Genomic DNA, 20,026 nt, shown 5'->3' on the forward strand with positions numbered 1-20,026 from the left:
CAGTGGTTCAAACTCAGTGCGGGAAGCGGGGATCGAGTGGGGAGGACACCATGAAGGACGCCGGACCCGACGAGGAGGACACCACCGAAGCCGCAGACGGACGCCGGACCCGATGAGGCTGCCGATGGACGCCGCGCAAGACACCAAAACTGTAAGTACTAAAATGTTTTTTTTTTACAGGAATGCAGGTCCACATTAGGGGTGCGCGCTATACGCCGGAGCGCGCAATACCCCGATAAATACGGTATATTGTGTTTGTCTGTACTAAAATTCAGTAAAGTGTATTTTTTCAAAACAATTTGCACTTAAAAAACTGCTGCACAAATATTGTGTGACATAAAAAAATTGCAAAGCCCGCCATTTTATTCTCTAGGGCCTCTGCAAAAAAATATATAGGGGCAGATTCACGTACCTCGGCGCATATTTGCGTCGGGCGTAGCGTATCTAAGATACACTATGCCGCCGTAACTTACTTTTTTTTTCGAATCCTCAAAGAATTCACGCCGTAAGTTACGGCGGCGTAGTGTATCTGTTGCAGCGTAAGGGCACGGAATTCAAATGGATGTGATGGGGGTAGCCCAGTGCGCATGCTCGAAATTAAACCGGAACAAGCCAATGCTTACTACGGTGACGTCATTCTACGCAAATCCCTTTTCGCGAACGACTTACGCAAACAACGTAAAAAATTCAAAATGCGAGGCGGGAACGACGGCCATACTTAACATTGAGTGCGCCACCATATAGCGTACTAAGACGTACGCCTGTCGGATCGATCCCAGATGCGGTCATATCTTGTTTTGTGGATACAAAACAAAGATACGACGCCGGAACTTTGAAATTACGCCGGCGTATCAAGAGATACGCCGGCGTAATTGTTCTGTGGATCTGGCCCATTATGTTTGGTGATTTGAGTATTTTCTTGAATGATGATTTTTACATGTAGGAGAGGAAAGTCAGAATTGGCCTGGGGGGGGTGGGAAGTAGATAAATCCCGGCTGGTAATGTCTCTGCAGCTTTTACTTTTATAATTTGTTTGCTACAAAATGAAAAAAATGTTCCACAATAATACAAAATGTACACAACACCTCAGAGCCTCTAAGGGCTTCACATTGGAAACTGGAAACTAAACCAGAATCTGATCTCTTGGGTGAGGAGTATTGGCTGCTCTGGAGAAGAGACCCATTTTGTTTTCTTTCTTTGCTCCAGTTTTCATAAATCAGACCCAATTGTTGTACATTTATGGAACATGAAAAAGGAGCAAAACAAATATATTTTTTATTTAATCCTCCCAGAACATGAGCCTTGATTGGTATGAAGAGACCCACAATCAGCAGTTCTCGGCCACCTTTGCAAGTATAAGGATCACCTGTGTGCATAGCAGTCCCTGACCAATCAGACTGAAGCCCCGCCCTCTCTCCAGGGTATAAATCTCAGGTCAGGGCTGAGGGTCAGGATTACAAGTGATCATCAAGATGGGATCTTCCAGGACAGGAATGGGCTTAGCACTGCTGTTGTGGAGCTTCAGTCTGTCCTGGTTGCTGTGTGAGGCCAATGGACACTTTGAAAGCTCCTCGCTCCTCCACTGTGCTCTGGACAAGATGGAATTGTCCTTTTCTATGCCCAACCAAGGGGCGACCTCTTCCCTGAAAGTGTTGGGTAAGTACACCCCCCTCCTTCCCTTTTTTTTTTTTATTATTATTTATGTTGTTAATTTAAGGGTGGAAATTGCAAAAAGTAGGGATGTTGTTCCTACTAATTGGCTCGTAGTTCACAGAACATGGGGGGGGGGGGGGGTGGGAGTAGCACATGATGAATAGGGATCAGTGTGATATTATCCAGGATCTGCACTAGAATGTAGCCAGTGTCCTGAGATATTAAAGATCTAATGACTGGATGGGTCCACCTCCTCCTTATTACAAAGGGGACCAGGAGATCGTTCCTCCCAGTGGCGGTGTGTCCATAAGGGCCGCAGTCCCCTTTCTCTTACTGCCCCTTTTTATCACCAATAGATTAGTGCTTTACATGAATCTATATGGTCGCTGTGCCCGGCCCCCTTTTCGGGAGCCTGAATTGCAGCGGCGGGGTATTTCTCTCTAAATTTTTTATTTTTTTTTGCCACCTATTTAAAGCCGTAGGCATCAAAAAAAAGGTTAACAGCAAGCGCCATGCTCTTCACTTCCCTAACACTGAACTTCCTCTCTGCCAATCAGGTGCTGGGGTCTGTTACCTTTCACCTGATTGGCTGAAACGACAGGCGCTGTGATTTGAGGCCAATCATATAAGACATCAAGGAGCCACTGTGACCCGTTGCCCCACCAAGACACAGTAAGTGCCAGTGGGTGGGGGATGCGCAGTGGCTGCAATTGGTGTGTCCACAAAAATGAGCACCAGCTGCCGCTGTTCCTCACCCTTTAATCTGTGCCCCATTGGGAAAACTTCCCTTCACTTCCTGTACCACAAACAAAACAGGAAGTGGGGGAAATTCTTTCCAAGTGAAGGAATCCCTGGTTGTCACCAGAAATGGTATCAATGATGTTACTACACCCAGGACCCTGCATTCACTATATCTGGTCTCCCACAGGACATGGAAATGCAATTATTATTTTCAGTAAATATAAACTGCTTAACTTTCTCATCAGCAGCCTTGTGTCGTCTGGTTTAACCACTTTGTATCCCGGCCTTTGTATCCCACAAGGTGGCTCTCAATTGCCGGGAGGCGGTCTATAGACGTCCTCCGGCTATTGGGGGGGGGGGGCACGCCCGCCACATCACTGGGTGTCGATGCGCGTGCCTGGCGGCCGTAAAGTCCGCCAGGTACCTGCGATCGGCCGTTACAGACAAGGACGTGGATCTGTGTGTAATGATGGTGTGTAAACACAGAGATCCACGTCTTGTCAGGGAGAGGAGACCGATGCTGTGTCCCTTGTACTTAGGGACACCGATCAGTCACCTCCCCCAGGTAAAATCACTATGCAGGGCACACATTTAACCCCTTCCTCGCCCACTAGTGTTAACCCCTTCCCTGCCAGTCACATTTATACAGTAATCGGTGCATATTTATAGCACTGATCGCTGTACAAATGTGAACGGTCTCAAAAATGTGTCAAGTGTCCGATGTGTCCGCAATAATGTCGCAGTCCCAATAAAAATCGCCGCCATTACTAGTAAAAAAAAAATCATAATTCTGGCCCCCTATTTTGTAGGCGCTATAACTTTTGCGCAAACCAGTTGTTTATTGCGATTTATTAATTTTTTTTTTTTTTTTTACCAAAAATGTAGAATACTTATCGGCCTAAACTGAGAAAAAAAAAAACTTTTTTAACAGAAATTGGTATATTTATTATAGTAAAAAATATTGTGGATTTTTTGTTTTTAAACTGTCGCTCATTTTTTGTTTATAGCGCAAAAAAAAAAAAACGCAGAGGTGATCAAATACCACCAAAAGAAAGCTCTATTTGTGGGGAAAGAATTATGCCAATATTGTTTGGGGGCCACGTCGCATGACCGCGTAATTGTCAGTTAAAGCGACGCAGTGCCGGAAGCTGAAATTTTGTCTGGGCAGGAAGGGGGTATTTGTGCCCAGTAAGCAAGTGGTTAAGCTTGTAGGAGGAGCTTTCATGCTCCTGACTGTCCTATGGGGCTGCAGCACCCCCTGTCTAGACAGTGCTGATTGGCCCTGTGCTGATCACATGCACTCTCCCAAGGAAAAAACCTCTAACAATACACGCCTAACTGTGCATGTGCAGCTTGTCCCCCCTGTTCTATAAAGTGGTGGGTTGGGGACAGTGGAAGAAGGGGAGGTTCAAACTTTTTACACATGGCAGAGGATTAACCCCCTAGGTTCCACAGTGAGTATAACAAGCACGCTTAACTGTGTAGATTTATTATATATTTTTTCTGTGTTGTATCACTTTGAAAACGCCCTAGACATGCATCTTAAAGTTATCTTATATCCAAAATCATGAATCCATTGATGGGAGGGTTTGCTTTTAGCTAGTTACTTAAATTGTCAGTATGCAGTGCTCAGATACGTTGTAGAGTCACTCCCCTCCTTTAAAAGTAGCTTAAGCTCTGCCAGATTGGATGGAGAGCATCTGAACAGTAATTTTCAAGTCTTGCCACAGATTCTCAATGTGATTTAGGTCTGGACCATTCTAACATTCTGAATTTGCTTTGATCTAAAACATTCCATTGTAGCTCTGGCTGTAAGTTTAGGGTCGTTGTCCTATATTTGGCTCCATCCATATTCCCATTTGACCAGCTTCCCTGTCCCTGCTGAAAAGCATCCCCCACATTATGCTGCCACCACTATGTTTCATGGTGTGTTCAGAATGATGTCCTGTGTTAGGGTTTCCTCCCCACATGGCGTTTTTGCTTTTCGGCCCCACATGGCTTCTTGCAAACGGGGACTTCTTATGGCTTTCCTCCTGGCACTCTCATAAAGGCCAGATTTGTGGAGAGCACGACTAAGGCCTCCTACACACAATTGGAATTTCTGATGGACCGGACTTTTTCCATCTGAGAAATTCCAATGAATTCCATTGGCGATTACATAGAGGACATGTTCTTATTTCCTCCGATGGAATTCTGTTGTGAGTTTGGTCGGGGTAAAGGCCGATCGTGTACAGGGCATAAAAGTTGTCCTGTGGACAAATTCTCCCACCTGAGCTGTGGATCTCTGCAGCTCCTCCAGAGTTACCATGGACCTCTTGGCTGCTTCTCTGATGAATGCTCTCTTGCCCGGCCAGTTTAGGTGGACGGCCATGTCTTGGTAGGTTTGCAGTTGTGCCATACCCTTTCCATTTTTAGATGATGGATTGAACAGAGCTCCGTGAGATCTTCAAAGCTTGGGGTGTTTTTAACCTAACCCTGCTTTAACCTTCAACTTTATTTCTGTCTGGTTGTTGGGCTCGATGATGCAGCTTTTCAGTAAGGTTCTCTAACAAATCGGAGGGCTTGACAGAACAGCTGTATTAATACTGTAATTGCACACCTGTGGTCTCCATTTACTAATTGGGTGACTTCTGAAGGTAAATGGTTCTACTATATTGCGGGGGGGGGGGCGCATTTCTATCAGTAAAGGCGCTGAATACAAATGCACACAACGCTCTACAGATATTTGTAAATTCTAAAGACAATTTTTATATTCCTTCCACTTCACAATTATGTGCCACTTTGTTGGTCTATCACATAACATACATTTACATATTTATTTTTTTGTAACATGACAAATGTGAATTTCAAGGCTCTGTAGTTTAGCTGGTCTTTTAATCTTGTGCCATTCTGCCTTCAGAAGTGAATGTGACACTAGTTTGGTATAATGTGCCTTAGTAAGAAATCAACTTACAGTATTAATTTTTTCAGATTTTCAGGATAAATTCCAGAATCTTGCCAATGACTCTGCTTGTGGGATCTGGGTGAGACATGGACCCAATAACACAATGATGATCGCTGCTGCCTATGATGGATGCTACGTAAGGGAAGAGGTAAGCCTGACATCACTGACTTGGACTTTTTTATATGATCATGGGCCAACTAATTCCAAAGTTGTAGGGTCCCAATAGAATCCTGAGAAACTATAGAAGTATTCTAATCTATGCTATTGTTATTCATTCCTTGGGTGTGTCTGGCAACCATTGCCACAAATAGGAGATCATGGGTTGCCAGAACAAGCAGTGAAGGAGAATTAAAATCGGAACACCTGTTCTGTTTCTTGAGGGCAATGCCCTTTCTTTAGAAGTTTTCACTTGTGACATCTTCTTCAGGACTGGAGTGAAGGGAGTACTTTCAAATTGGACAGTACTCTAACCCTTCCTTACCCAAAAAATTAAAAATCCAGCTCTACAAATGCTTGACCTGTACTGGCAATGGGTGGAAAGCCCCCTGGTAACTCGTATATGAAGTGCCTGAATCCTTGGTAAGATGAGAGTTTTGGACATGGATCAGCAGGTTTTGGGAGAATGGGCTGAGATGGCTCAACCTGGTTTGGTGTAATGCAGGGGTCTCTAAACCCACCTGCAGGCTGAGTAGCCCTTTGGTCTTTGTTACTATCCCTCCCACTGACCACTAAAAGTTTAAAGGGCCGTAAACTAGACCTTTTGTTTCAAGTTTGAAGACTCCTGGTGTAATGGGGTTGTGTGTGCGTTTTTTTTTTTTTTACTTTTTTTTCTTTCTCTCTGTAGCATGAGGAATATATGATTGTTCTGCTTCTGGAAGACATTGTTGATGGTGCTGTTGAGCAATACAAGACTGAGAAGAGATGTCCAATACAGAATGGTAACATAATGTGAATTCTCATGGTATAGTCCCCCGAAACAAAGCTGTACAGCTTTCTCAATTGCAGGCAGGTTGTATTGGGAATCGCATTGGCACGGTCCACCTGAAATAAAATATTTACTTCATTACTGGGGGGGGGGGGGTTTATTGGAACAGAAGTAAGGTAATTGACACCTTGTGTCTCTAAAGCCCTGATTGTATAAATCTGATGTACTGCATGTTGCTAGAAGACCTTTGTTTCTTGTATAGAAGCCCTGGATGCCCCCAGCCCTGATGTCTGCTCTGCCGTTGCTCAAGAGGACAAACTGGCCTGTGCTGACACTCCTGTAACCAGTGACTCCTGTGCTGCAATGGGATGCTGCTACTCCTCGAGCGATGCTACAATGCCCTGTTTCTTTGGCAACAAGTGTAAGTTGGATGTTGGGAAGCCGTATACAGACTGGCCCTAGGCATGTTCAGGCCTAAACAAAACATAACCTGCTGTTGGTAGTACCTTGGCATAGCCAAAAGCATTTAAAGCCCAGTCTAGAATGTACTTAATCAATGGTGGCTTTCCAACTTGACATTTTATTTTAGACTGAGCCGTATTTGGTGAATGGTGACCTTTCAGGTACACCGGACAACCCTCTGGGTTTCCATAAGACTTTCTATGGTCTGCTCTGTAATTTTGCACTCTTCACTTCTCCAGATGTGAGGTAGATTAGACTATTCATAAATAGTGCTCACTGCAGTATCGGTGGCTAGATAATTGCAATGTCTGATATACATGGTGACAACCCAATCTTGTTTTCTACAGTGACCACACAATGCAGATTTGATGGCAACATGGCGATTGCAGTGTCCAGTGAACTGACCATGCCTTCTCTGCATCTGGACTCTGTCAGGGTGATTGGATTGGACTCCTGCAGTGGACTGACAGTAGATGCCACTAACTCCTTTGTAGTGTTCAGGTTCCCATTATCCTGCACCACAGCATATCAGGTGGGTATTGCAATACAGTCTGGATATATCAGAATTTCACCCTCATGGTGCTGGCAGGCAAACCTTTTGCTTTCCCTTGTAGTATAATGTACAATAAGACATTATTGGTCTAAGAACTTGGACTGCAAGATTTGGTCATAAACTCTTGGCTACAATTCTGGTCTTGGGCTGTGATATCAATTGGTGAATATTGGTTCGGCTTTGACCAAGAAAATAGTGAGGATGATGGCACCTTATCAATCTTCTTAGTATTGCATAATTTATTCAGAATTCCAGCATGATGTATGGTTGCTACATTCATAAGTGATCTGACTTGAACTGGTACTCCAATAGTCTACTGCACCATCAACCCTACTTCTGTGCTTAACATGTTAAACAGACACTCTCCATAGGTTTCTTGTGGTGTAGAGAGAGCCACCCATTGTATTTTAATTCAACGTGATACAGAAAGTTGAAGTCTTATGGTGGGTGGTACTGCTTCTAAAAGCTCATTGACTGACTGCCTATCATGTGTTGGAATCAACTTCTCTTGTTTCACCCAGGTGCCCAATGGTCCCATGAACTATGAAGCTACTATTGAAGCTGGTAGACAAATACAGACATGGCAAGGATCTTCTATTACTAGGGACAGTACAATGAGGTAAGATGAGCAATCCTGCTGTAGTACATATGGGGGGGGGGGGTGCAAACGATCTAATACTGTAATGTTTCTTTAGGGTGACTGTGCAGTGCAGCTTCATACAAACTGGTATTGTGCCACTGCTGAGTTTTACAGTCAACACTTTGCCACCACCTCTTCCTGTCAGTACATCTGGTCCTCTTGAGCTGGAGATGAGGATTGCACAAGGTGAGATTAAGACTTCGGCTTGCTAGAAGTAAGCCAACATACTTCCACTAGTCTAGTGCCCATTGGTCATCTAAATGATTTAGAGGGCACAGTACTACAGGAGTCAGATGGAGCGTACACACGGTCGGATTTCCGACAAAGCTCTCGCCTGACTTTTTCCAACAGGAAAACCGATCGTGTGTACGGGGCATTACAGTCCAGCTCCCTCTCAAATTGAAACATAGTTACATAGTTGCATAGTTAGTCAGGTTGAAAAAAGACACAAGTCCATCCAGTTCAACCACAAAAAAATAAACAAAACAAAATAAAAAACACAATACAATCCCATACACCCAACTCCATACCCACTTGTATAAAAGGCCATGCTAGTCTACTGACCACTCAAAACCTACTTATTTAAAGAACCTGTCCTCTGTCCCATGAGCTTCCCTATGCTCCTGAATTGGCAGAAGGTGCAACTTGCAGTCAATGAACCACCGAAGCTAGGGTTATGGATGGTGTTTGTGGCTGGACCTCATCCAAAAGAGTACCAGGTATCTTGTATCCAGCCATGCAACTGCCAAGAGGTATGCTGTTGTTGGAAAGCTTGGCCCTGAACCCTGTTGTCTGCATCAGAACGCCATGGACCTGACACTTTAAGTTGTATGGCTTGTTTAGAGGTCAATGGGAAATGGGCACCATCTCGAAGCAAGTAGATGGTTGTTATCGGATGCTGGCATGGTAACAGGCCTTCTGTCCTAAATATATTAAAATTTACTATGGCAGAGATCATGCTTGTGGGGCCAGGTATCACTGAAGTCATCACATTCATAGTTGTCTCCCATTCAACTGTTTTTTGACTTGGGTTTTACATAAGTCTCTTTCCCGGGGTTAAGAGGTGTTTGAGTTTCTTTTTATGTCAAGCAAGTCATGTCCTTTCCAGGGTCCCTGAACCCAGCCATTAAAAAAATGACAAGTTGTTGCCCTGCATTTGTAATGGTCTTTTATGTAATGCAGATTTCGACTATGCCTCTTACTACACTGATGCCCAGTACCCTGTGGTCAAAGTGCTCAGAGACCCAGTCTACCTGGAGGTTCGCATCATTGGCAGAACAGATCCAAACCTGGTCCTTGTCTTGAATGACTGCTGGGCCACCAGCTCTGCAGATCCTATGCCCCTTCCTCAATGGCCCATCTTGTTTGACAGGTGAGTAATGGAATCTGTAAATGGAAGTTATCCCGTCTACCTTGTGCAGATCTCAATTCTCCAATTTTTGTGTTTTCAGCTGCCCTTTCAATGGAGACAACTACTTGAGCCAGCTGATTCCTATCGGAGCTCCTTCACAGGCTGTACCTATACCAAGCTACTACCAGCGCTTTTTGGTCAGCACCTTCACATTTGTGGACTCCACCACCCAACTTGCCCTTGAAGGACTGGTAAATGAATACAATGTCTTGTATGTATTTTATCTAATGCTTTGCTGTGATTTAATGGTGTATAAACTTGTCTTCAGGTTTACTTCCACTGCAGTGCTTCTGTTTGTGTTCCATCTGTCAGGGACAGCTGTGTGGTTTCTTGTGGTCAAAGGAGAAGTGAGTCTTAATTTTCAGGTGGCAGAATCTTGGGGTTCTTCACAACTCTGAACATGGGGAACTTTATTTTAAAGAGCATCTACTATGGAGTTTAAATTTTGATCTTAATTTTTAGGGCGAATGGCTGAACTTCGGTCTCTGAAGAACACCGTGACTTCTCAAGGACCTGTTGCATTTGTTTCTATGAATAATGAAGAAATCCTAAAACTGGAAGGTAATCTTTGATGGAGTAAAAAAAGGAGGGAGGGCCTGGTGGGGTTTAGTTGAGATTCGAGTCTAAAATCTTTTTCTTCCCTACTAGGTACTGATCCATCAGACTACTCCACATTGGACCTGGCTAGAGCGCTAGTAACTGCTGGGGTTGTTGGGTCTGTGGCTGTTGCTGTTCTAGGCTTGTGGATGTACCGCAGGAGTCAAACATGTAACCTGAAAACTGCAAATGTTTAAATAAACTAATTTTCTAAATCCTGTCTTTACTAGCTTTATTCTCAACATGGTTCCAGAAATGTGTAAAATAAAAAATTTGCTTTGTTGCCTGAATTTGAAGCTGGTCAGACATGGCTTCCACCCAAAAATACAGAACAGGTTATCCTTAATGGTTGAGCTAGCAGGTAAATTTTCCTAGCCCCAATTTTATTTTATTTTTTTTGCTGTAAAAGAATTTTCTAAATCTGTATTTACTAGCTTTATTCTCATGGGTTCCAAAAATGTGTAAAATAAAAAATCGGCTTTGTTGCCTCAAATTGAAGCTGGTCAAAAATGGCTTCCACCCAAAAATACAGAACAGGTTATCCTTAATGGCTGAGCTAGCAAGTAAAAGTTCTCCTAGCCCGATTTTCTATTTATGGCCAATTATGTGATGAGCCAGAATGCATAAAGTTGCTCTCAAGCTGCTTTTTTGCTGTAAAAGGATTTGTCAAACAGTTGGTGATGCCACTGGGAATTTGTTCACCTTGTGAGTCAACTGGTAGACTCAATCATGCTGTTCCTGTTGCCTCTAGGGCATCAGACATGTCTGCTGGGAGCTTTTGGGCTGACACACCATCAGACCAAAATCCCCGCGGACAGAGAACGGGGTGACGTATAAGACACCGCCGTTCTCTAACACGAGTTCAATGCTTCCACGCATGCGTCGAATAACCAGTGGACATGTCCGATTGAGTCGTACTAACCATCGGACATGTCCGACGGACAAGTTTCTTAGCATGCTAAAACTTTTGTCCGCTGGAAACCTGTCCGCTAGGACATGTCCGACACACGGTCGGACATGTCTGCGGACCAGTTTCACGGGACATGTTCGGTCGTGTGTACAAGGCCTAAGGGTTGTGAAAGCAGGAAGGTCTATAGACTTTGAGTAATATACAATGTACAAGTGTTGTGTTACTATTAGAACTATCTCCAATAGACTGCCAGTGACTGACGGGCACACTACTTCTAGCCATAACTTTGGCTCGGCTCATCTCCTGTCTTCAGACACTTTACATTTTTGCTCTTGTCAATCCTGGGCTTCCTCAAACCTAGCCTCATATTTCTAATGGCTTTATTAGTTACTTGAAAGCTGAACCTTGTGTCTCAGCAAGCACCAAATTTCCCATTGGGGTGTGTCACATTCACGGTCTCCTGCTGCACTTAGATTGCTAGACGTGCGTTTCATTCCAAATTGCAATGTTCCCGAATTTAAACAAATTTAAGATAACAAATTCAGACGGAATTTTTTTATTTATTTTTTTCCCCGAATAGAAAATAAATAAAAATTTTAAACAAAAGTAACAAAATGGGATAGAAAATAAAAACAGAATATTCTAAATTTATAAACCATTTCCAAACTTCAAATAAAATTTAAATGGAAAACGGTAAAGTCTTCCTAGTCAAACTGATTATATTAAACTTTTGGGAAAAGTCCTTTCTTTAATTATCAGTTATATTCATATTCAATTTTGGGAAATGGTTATGTTCTGTTTGAATTTCAGAAGATGTTTATATTTCTATTCTGTTTATTAAAATGTGTGTAATTTTCATATATATTTAAACGGAATAGAAATATAACCATCTTCTGAAATTCAAACGGAACATAACCATTTCACAAAATTCAATTTTTCATTATTTTAAAATGATTTCTTTCCATGTTCTGATTTGATTATATGGCAATTAATTGATATATATATATATATATATATATATATATATATTCAATTATATAATTCAAACTGGCATATGATCAAATCAGAATAACATGGAAAGATCATTTTTAAAATAAATAAAAAAATACATAAGAATTTTTTGGGGAAATAGATTTTTCTTCATTCAGAAATTATAGAAAATAAAACCATTTTAAATTCAAGCAACTGGTATAGAGAAACAAATATAACATCTTTCAAATGAAATAAATTCACTTAATTTATTTAATTACACCCCCCCTCATTTATTCAAACGATTTCCCCAAAATTCAAATAAAATCTATTTTGAACTGAATAGGAAGGTGTGTGGGCTTTGTATTCTATTCACTTCAGAAAATGGAAAACTATTGGTATAAAACGTTTAGAATTTTACGTTTAACATTTTCTCCAGTGTATTTTTTATTTTATTTTTTTTTCCCTTGATGTCTTAACAACTTGGGGGGCACCTTTTTGTGTATATGGTCTAAAGCCTATTGGGTAGACAGTAGGGCTGCAAGCTGGTAATATCACTTGGCTACTAGAAGCTTGCTGTAATGTGGCTGCTCCAGCTTCCATGTAATATGAATTTAATAGTATTTTGGAAATTTAGTTATTCTGTACTAGGACAGGGATAACCACCCCGCGTTCTAGCAGGTCCGACGTGCTGGTAGTAGTTGGAGGGGAAAAAATCTGTTTGGTGGGCAAGATAGGAGCTCTATCTTGTACCCTGATGAGACTACCTCGCGGACCCACCGGGTCGCGAAGACATCCCCCACCCGAGGGATAGGTGGGGCGCACCTTCATGCGGACGTCTGTCCCTGAGCAGGCGCTTTATTGGCGGGCGAAAAAAAAAAAACACTTGGGTGCAGTAAAGGGACCCTGTCGCAGACTTGGCTTCATCCCCCTTATAGGTCTGAGGAAGCGAGGTGCTCTTACCTCCTGTGGCATTCTTGATGTCATCCAGGCAAGCTCCAAAGAGTCTGTCGCCTTTAAAAGGGCAGGTCCCTTAGGGCCTTCTGGAAGCTTGGTCCGCCGACCAATTCTTCAACCAAAGTAGATGGCGTAACAACACAGCCTGAGCAGAGGCTCTAGCCCGCAGAGGAATAGTGTCCAAGGCTGATTCGCACACTAATTTAAGGCCCGGTACCAGTTGTTCCGCTGGGGCTTTCTCATGGGTGTGATGTGTTTGTAACCCATTGAGCAGTAATTTTGCCCACTCCGTGAGTGTCTGGGACACCAGCGCCCCAACTATGGTTGGGCATACCGCTGGACCTACTACAGTGTATAGGTTACAGGATATCAACTCTGCCTTCTTGTCCGCTGGGTCCTTGAAGGCAGGAGCCCCCTCCACCGGAAGTGTGGTAAGCTTGTTTCGTCTGGACACAGGAGGGTCAACTATGGGGGAAAGGTCCATTTCTTTAAGAAACTCTCCTCCAGTGGGTAACATACCGCTAGGTTTTTAGGTACAAAAGTTTTTTTTGTGGTCTATCCCATTCCTTGTATAAAAGTTTGTCTAAAGACACACAAGGGAACACTTTAGCAGGGTGGGTCGCCTTACGGAACCCAAAGGGGACCGGCACTTCTGTTGCTTCTACAGACCCCTCTATTTTTAGGGTATCTCGCACTGCGGTGATAAGGTCACTCACCAGAGCCTTATTGCGAGCTGACCTGGGTCCAGAGTCATCCTCACTGTCTGGCCGATCTAGGTCTGCACCGTCATACCTCAGAGTCAGGGTCCTGAGTGGTAGCTAGACCTGGCTCCATATCTTAGTTGTCCCCAGAAGATGCCGGGGGGGCGCTTTCTAGCCCCCGTTCTTCCACACATTGATTCCACCTTGGCAATGAAGGCTTCTAGGATTGCTGGCATAGTGTCCACCGATACATCGGGTACAGGGGCATTAATTGCCAGGGAAAACAATGTCTGTTTCTGACACTATGCTGCCCACACGCTTGACACAGGGATTCCAAGCAAGGTGGACAACCCACCCTCCTATCTACAAGGCTGCTGTCCTTATCAGCTTGTTTGCTAGTCAGCAGCGTGTCTGTTTGGCTGCTGATCTATAAGATGGCTACCGCTCAGGTGCTAGAGGTCAAGCATACTGAGGCCCCAAAAGCATAGCCACCAGTGCTGTAATACTTGAATGGGCTACAAAAAATGGCCACCGAGCGGGATGCTAGAGGCCCCAGTTTCATGGGAAAATGCTGCCGGAGGATAGCCTTTTTTTTTTTTTTTTTTTTTTTTTCCGCCTCAGAGAACTTTCAGGATATTCAATCAATTTGCGTTCATTTCGCAGTCTCCTTAGTTCGCATCATGGTTGGAAAATTTATTTATCTATTCATTTCATTTTCTTCCCCTTTTTTTTTTTTTTTTTTTTAATATATATCAGTTAATATACAAAAGAAGAGGGAGGAGAAAAAAAAATACTTAAATACAAAAATAGGTACATTAGTTTCCCCAAGCCAAACAAACCCTCATCCCACCCTCCCCTACCTCCGGAAGTCAGTCTCCTATTGAATCACTCTTTGCCCGATAATCTTCCTACTCTATGTCAAATCATCTGATCATCCTGTCAATATACCTTGGTGTAAGTTTAAAGTTGGCCCAGTCCTGCCATTTTCGTTTAAATCCGCCTTCTCCTTCCTCTCCCATAAACCTGAGCTGTTCAGCATAATATATGTCATTGATTCTGCAAAACCAACTCTTCTCTGTCGGGCTCATAGGGTCCTTCCATTGTTTGGGAATCAGACTCTTTGCTGCATCTAGTACGTGAGGAAGTAAAGTTCTCATGTACTGTTTAGTTGACATTTCTGTCCCATGGAACAAGCAGACCCATGGATCAGGAGGTATTTTAATTCCGGTTATCTCCTCAATTACCAATAATATATTATTCCAGTATGTTTTAATTTTTGGGCAGGTCCACCATATATGTGACATAGTTCCCACTTCAAGACAGCCCCTCCAGCAATTTTTGGAGGTGTCGTCTTGATAACGGTGTGCTATGGCCGGGGTTATATACCATCGTGCTAAACACTTGAAATTCATTTCGATCAGTGCACAATTAAATGAGGTCGTATGGGTCCTTTCTAATATTTTCCTGACCTCTATCTCGGTTTTACCCGTTCCCAATTCCTCTTCCCATTTATTAATATAATGAGGGAGGCCGGGGTCTTTTAATCGCATCAATATTTTATAAATTGCGGAAATCGCGCCCCTTCCCCCTGGGGCGGAACACAGGCGCTCCAAAGGAAGCAAGTGTCTATCTGATCTCAGGGGGGAGGGGAGGGAATCCACGAAATGCGTCAACTGCTGGTAACGCCACCTGGTAACGCCACCTGTTCAACTCAAACAAACCTTTGTTTTTACTTAGTTCCTGGTAGGTAAGAATTTTGCCATCTTTTAATATGTCTTTTAATTGTGCATGTGGTTTTTTAATCCAATTACCAAACAGGTCCATTTTCCCTGGTATAAAAAAAAGTGTGTCATATAGAGGGATTAGTGGGGAATTATAGCCCCATCTATGTTTTTTATGTGCCCTATCCCATATAAACGTGGATACCAATGTGATTTTGTGCATGTGCGGATTTATTTGTCTAAAATGTGGCGGTATCCAAATCTCTTTTCCTAACCGTGACTTATTTGAACAACTTTCTATTCTCACCCACCTTTTCTCTTTGTTATCTCTGACCCAATCGATCACCCGTGCCATGTGTATAGCCCTATAATATGTGTAAATATCCGGTACCCCCAGACCACCATGTTCCTTATCTCTAGTTAACACCTCCATACTTATGCGCACCTTTTTGTTTCGCCATATGAACCTATTTAGTAACTGTTTTAGTATTTTAAAATAGACACCCGGTAATGCAATTGGATAGCCATTCTAAGCGCCCTTCTTGGGGTGCGCCATGCAGGCCGCTGAGCGGCCGGGAGACGCGGTACAGCCCCCCCTTGGGCGCCGTTTGAGCAGCGCTGGGCGGCTACAAGAAAATGGCCGCCGTAGTGCATATAGACCCCAGAAGTATGGCCGCCGAGCTCTGAGTAGAGGCCAACAGTAAAATGCCCACCAGGTATGCAAACAATCCAGCATGGTCACAGAAAAAATGGTCGCCAGACACACCGCAGCAGAATCTCTTATGCAGCTCTCTACAAAAGTTTTGAGTGACACAAATATTAGTTTTCACAAAGTTTGCTGCTAAACTGCTTTTAGATCTTTGTTTCAGTTGTTTCTGTGATGTAGTGAAATATAATTACACGCACTTCATACGTTTCAAAGGCTTTTATCGACAATTACATGACATTTGTGCAAAGAGTCAGTATTTGCAGTGTTGGCCCTTCTTTTTCAGGACCTCTGCAATTCAACGGGGCATGCTCTCAATCCAACTTCTGGGCCAATTCCTGACTGATGGCAACCCATTCTTTCATAATCACTTCTTGGAGTTTGTCAGAATTAGTGTTTTTTTTTTTTTTTGTCCACCCGCCTCTTGAGGATTGACCAAGTTCTCAATGAGATTAAGATCTGGGGAGTTTCCAGGCCATGGCCCCAAAATGTCAACGTTTTGGTCCCCGAGCCACTTAGTTTTGCCTTATGGCACGGTGCTCCATCGTGCTGGAAAATGCATTGTTCTTCACCAAACTGTTGTTTGAAGAAGTTGCTGTTGGAGGGTGTTTTGGTATCATTCTTTATTCATGGCTGTGTTTTGGGCAAAATTGTGAATGAGCCCACTCCCTTGGATGAGAAGCAACCCCCACACATGAATGGTCTCAGGATGCTTTACTGTTGGCATGACACAGGACTGATGGTAGCGCTCTCCTTTTCTTCTCCGGACAATGATGTTTTTTTTTGGAGAGAAGTGGCTTCTTTGCTGCCCTTCTTGACACCAGTCCATCTGCCAAAAGTCTTCGCCTCACTGTGCGTGCAGATGCGCTCACACCTGCCTGCTGCCATTCCTGAGCAAGCTCTGCACTGGTGGCACTTACACCCAGGGGCGGACTGACCATTGGGACTCCCGGACACTGCCCGAGGGCCCCATCAGGGTTGCCAGGCTCAATAAAACCAGGGACAGTATGTAAAAATCTGTGTTTTTTTGTTTTGTTTTTACATCTGTCCCTGATATGTCCGAAACCAGCATGCTTTTGATGTTAAAATTCTGAGATTTTAGCTGCCCCGTCTCTGCACTGCCTCCTGGCGTGGTGGCCATCTGTAAGCCCGGGGGCCCCATGAGTTGTCAGTCCACCCCTGCTTACACCCCCTTCCTGCCCAGGCCATTTTCCAGCTTTTAGCGCTCTCACACTTTGAATGACAATTGCGCAGTAATGTAACACTGTACCCAAACAAAATTTGAATCATTTTCTGCACACAAATAGAGCTTTCTTTTGGTGGTATTTAATCACTGCTATGTTGAAAATAAAACTCTTTTTACTTAGTTTGTCAGTAATTTTGTGCATTCGCTGATGTGCACTGATGAGGTGGCACTGATAGGCTGTACTGGTGGGCATTGATAAGGCAACACTTATGGGCACTGATAAGCGGCACTGATGGGCACTGATAAGTGGCACTGATGGGCATTGACAGCAGTGATGGGTGGCACTGATAGCCAGCACTGGCATTGCTAATGGGCACTGATTGGTGGCACTTGTGGGCATTGGTTGCTGCCACTGGTGGGCACTGGTGACACTACATTGCTATACTGTAATCAGTGCCCTTATTACATTCCTAGATGTCCCCCTGCGTGGCGATGCTGCTGACTGGATCTCCTCACCACACACTCTGGCAGTGTGAGGTGAGGAGCGCCGATTACCGGCATCTCCGTGTTTACATGTGATTGGACACAGCCAATCACATGGTTAAAGAGCCACGGACGTGGCTCTTTACAGAGATCGTGATCGTGCCGTGTCCCAGCAACACAACGCTCCCTGCGGGCATGCGAGAGACAGCGTCCCAGAAGGAGAGCTGCGCCGCCACGCCATCATTTCATGGTGGGCGGGTGGCAACTAGTTAAAAAAATAAATTCCTGGTCCTATCTCACGTCAGCACACAATGGTTTGACACCTCCTCTGGTCGAGTCCTGCCAACATCATTACGCTACTTCATGTCTCTGTAACAGATTGTATTTTTCCAATGAAATATGAGTGTTCCCTTTTAATTTTTTTACATCAAATACAATTTTGAAACAATATCACACTATGTGGAACCTTTCTTTAATTTTTGGTTGTATTGCGTGAATACGTGGATATAGTTCTTTTCTCCGTGTGAATTCCAACCGCATGTTTCACTGGTAACTTGCTGAGGACCCGTGCTGGTTTTATCCAGATCTGTGAGTGTAACGACCTGGATCTTCACTTTAAACGGTGAATGTCATAAGCCTGCATGACTTAAGAGGTGTATGCCCCTTTAAGTCCACCGTCTCCGGTAAGCCTTCATACAATCGGTGGTGGTTCCCCTGGCAAGTTTCTATATTTTCCATTGATGACTCTGCTTCCAGTGATGCTCATCCACTGTTACTGTGCATTGTATTAGGACTGTTGATTCAATTCTCTTCCCATTGCACATTGGTGAACATTTTTGATCACTGTTATGCTTCATTATTCGGGAGGATTCCACTGCTGCCTCATTTGTATATACAAACGTGTGACATTCCAGCTACGTGTAAGTGCAATAAATCATTTTACTTATTATTTTACGCTATGTGGCCACTTTCCTTTTTTATCTCCTCATAACATTGATACTTTGAGAAACAAGCTCTGGGATCCAGTTTCCATCATATGCTTTGCTGCATTTGCACCATCGTTCATCAGAGGTCATGGTGTCCATATAATCACAATCCTTCCATTTGCTAATGTTGGGTTTATTCCATGCAAGCCTGTTTGGACTTTTGGAGACATATGTCCCCCTGTTCCGGTAAGCTCACACTTCTACCGGTGGCGGTTCAATACGTTTCATGGAAGAAGTCACGAATTTATGTTTTGGAAATCTTTTTTCCTCCATCTATTCACTTGAAACATTTTCTTTATATATAGACTGATACATTAAGGGTCAGATTCACATACAATTGCATGGGTGCAGCGTATACGAGATATGCTACGCCGCTGTAACTTACTTTTGGAAGTAAGGGAACGCCACCCAGCGGACACCGAAGAATTGCATCTAAGATCCGAAGGCGTACGCCTGTCGGATCTAACCCAGATGCCGTCGTATCTTGTTTTGCGGATTCAAAACCGATACGATGCGGGAAATTTGAAAGTACGCCGGCGTATTACTAGATACGCAGGCGTACTCTTTGTGGATCTGCCCCTATATATTTAGTTTATTATTGAGTCATCAACACTCAGTTGTTACATTTGCACCATTTATTGATTCTTTATTGTTAAGATTCACATTATATAAGCGCTACACAAATACTTAAAAAAAAACAATTAAGTGTTATCACTTGGTCACAGAAGTTATTTTATCACTTTCAAGATATGAGTGCTGCACTTTTGTATGTGTATAATTTCCTAATTGTCTATATTTAATGTGAGGTACAGCACATACATTTTTTATTTCATAACGCCTCTGGAACCCACTAGGTATTGAGGCACCGAGATATTGCAATTAGACATTTACACTGCCAAAATGTGTTCCATTCGTTTTTTGCAAATCCAAATTGAGTTTTTGTAATTTTTCCCCGAAAATGCAAAAAAAATAAAAAATTTGAACTATTAAATTATTGGAATTTGCTTTCAAATTTGGCAGAGAATGTAACAAATACAAGTTATCCGAAATAACGAATGCCGCATCTAAAACAAAAAAAAAAGTTTTTAATCAGATCATTAAGTTCTACGTTTAGACGCGACATTCATTACTTTTGACCATTTATAAATTTATTCCAAAGTTATAGTTACGCTCACCAACAGCCAAATTTGAACTGAAATTCCAATCTTATTTTCAAATAACTAAATTTCCAAAATACTATTAAATTCATATTACATGGAAGCTGGAGCAGCGACATCACAGCAAGCTTCTAGTAGCCAAGTGATATTACCAGCCCTACTGTCTACCCAATAGGCTTTATCCCATATACAGTTAAGATATGCACAAAGGTGACCCCCCACATTCTTGAAACCTCTAGTCAGTCCAAGTCGTTAAGACAAATCAAGAGGGGGGGGGGGGGATGTGTATTCTACAGTTTATAGGACGGGTCAATACTGGAAAAA

General features: G+C 43.1%; 1 protein-coding gene across 1 annotated transcript; it reads left to right on the forward strand.

The window, feature by feature from the left end:
- The first annotated feature begins 1,429 nt into the window (after nucleotides 1-1,429).
- LOC120938112 (zona pellucida sperm-binding protein 4-like) lies at nucleotides 1,430-10,141 on the forward strand. Its single transcript, XM_040351829.1, has 12 exons — nucleotides 1,430-1,656; nucleotides 5,365-5,486; nucleotides 6,183-6,276; nucleotides 6,526-6,684; nucleotides 7,073-7,257; nucleotides 7,800-7,897; nucleotides 7,974-8,104; nucleotides 9,101-9,290; nucleotides 9,370-9,520; nucleotides 9,598-9,676; nucleotides 9,792-9,890; nucleotides 9,978-10,141. Exons 1-12 carry the CDS (start codon nucleotides 1,473-1,475, stop codon nucleotides 10,121-10,123), a joined length of 1,638 nt encoding a protein of 545 aa, XP_040207763.1. The 5' UTR covers nucleotides 1,430-1,472; the 3' UTR covers nucleotides 10,124-10,141.
- Nucleotides 10,142-20,026: the final 9,885 nt, after the last annotated feature.

Source organism: Rana temporaria, chromosome 4, assembly GCF_905171775.1.
Source record: "Rana temporaria chromosome 4, aRanTem1.1, whole genome shotgun sequence".
Classification (NCBI taxonomy): domain Eukaryota; kingdom Metazoa; phylum Chordata; class Amphibia; order Anura; family Ranidae; genus Rana; species Rana temporaria.

Coding starts and splice junctions, on each gene's coding strand:
- LOC120938112 (XM_040351829.1), top strand. CDS start 1,473: ATGGGATCTTCCAGGACAGGAATGGGCTTAGCACTGCTGTTGTGGAGC. Junction 6,685..7,072: donor CTGTTTCTTTGGCAACAAGT/GTAAGTTGGATG, acceptor TGTTTTCTACAG/TGACCACACAATGCAGATTT. Junction 7,898..7,973: donor ACTAGGGACAGTACAATGAG/GTAAGATGAGCA, acceptor ATGTTTCTTTAG/GGTGACTGTGCAGTGCAGCT.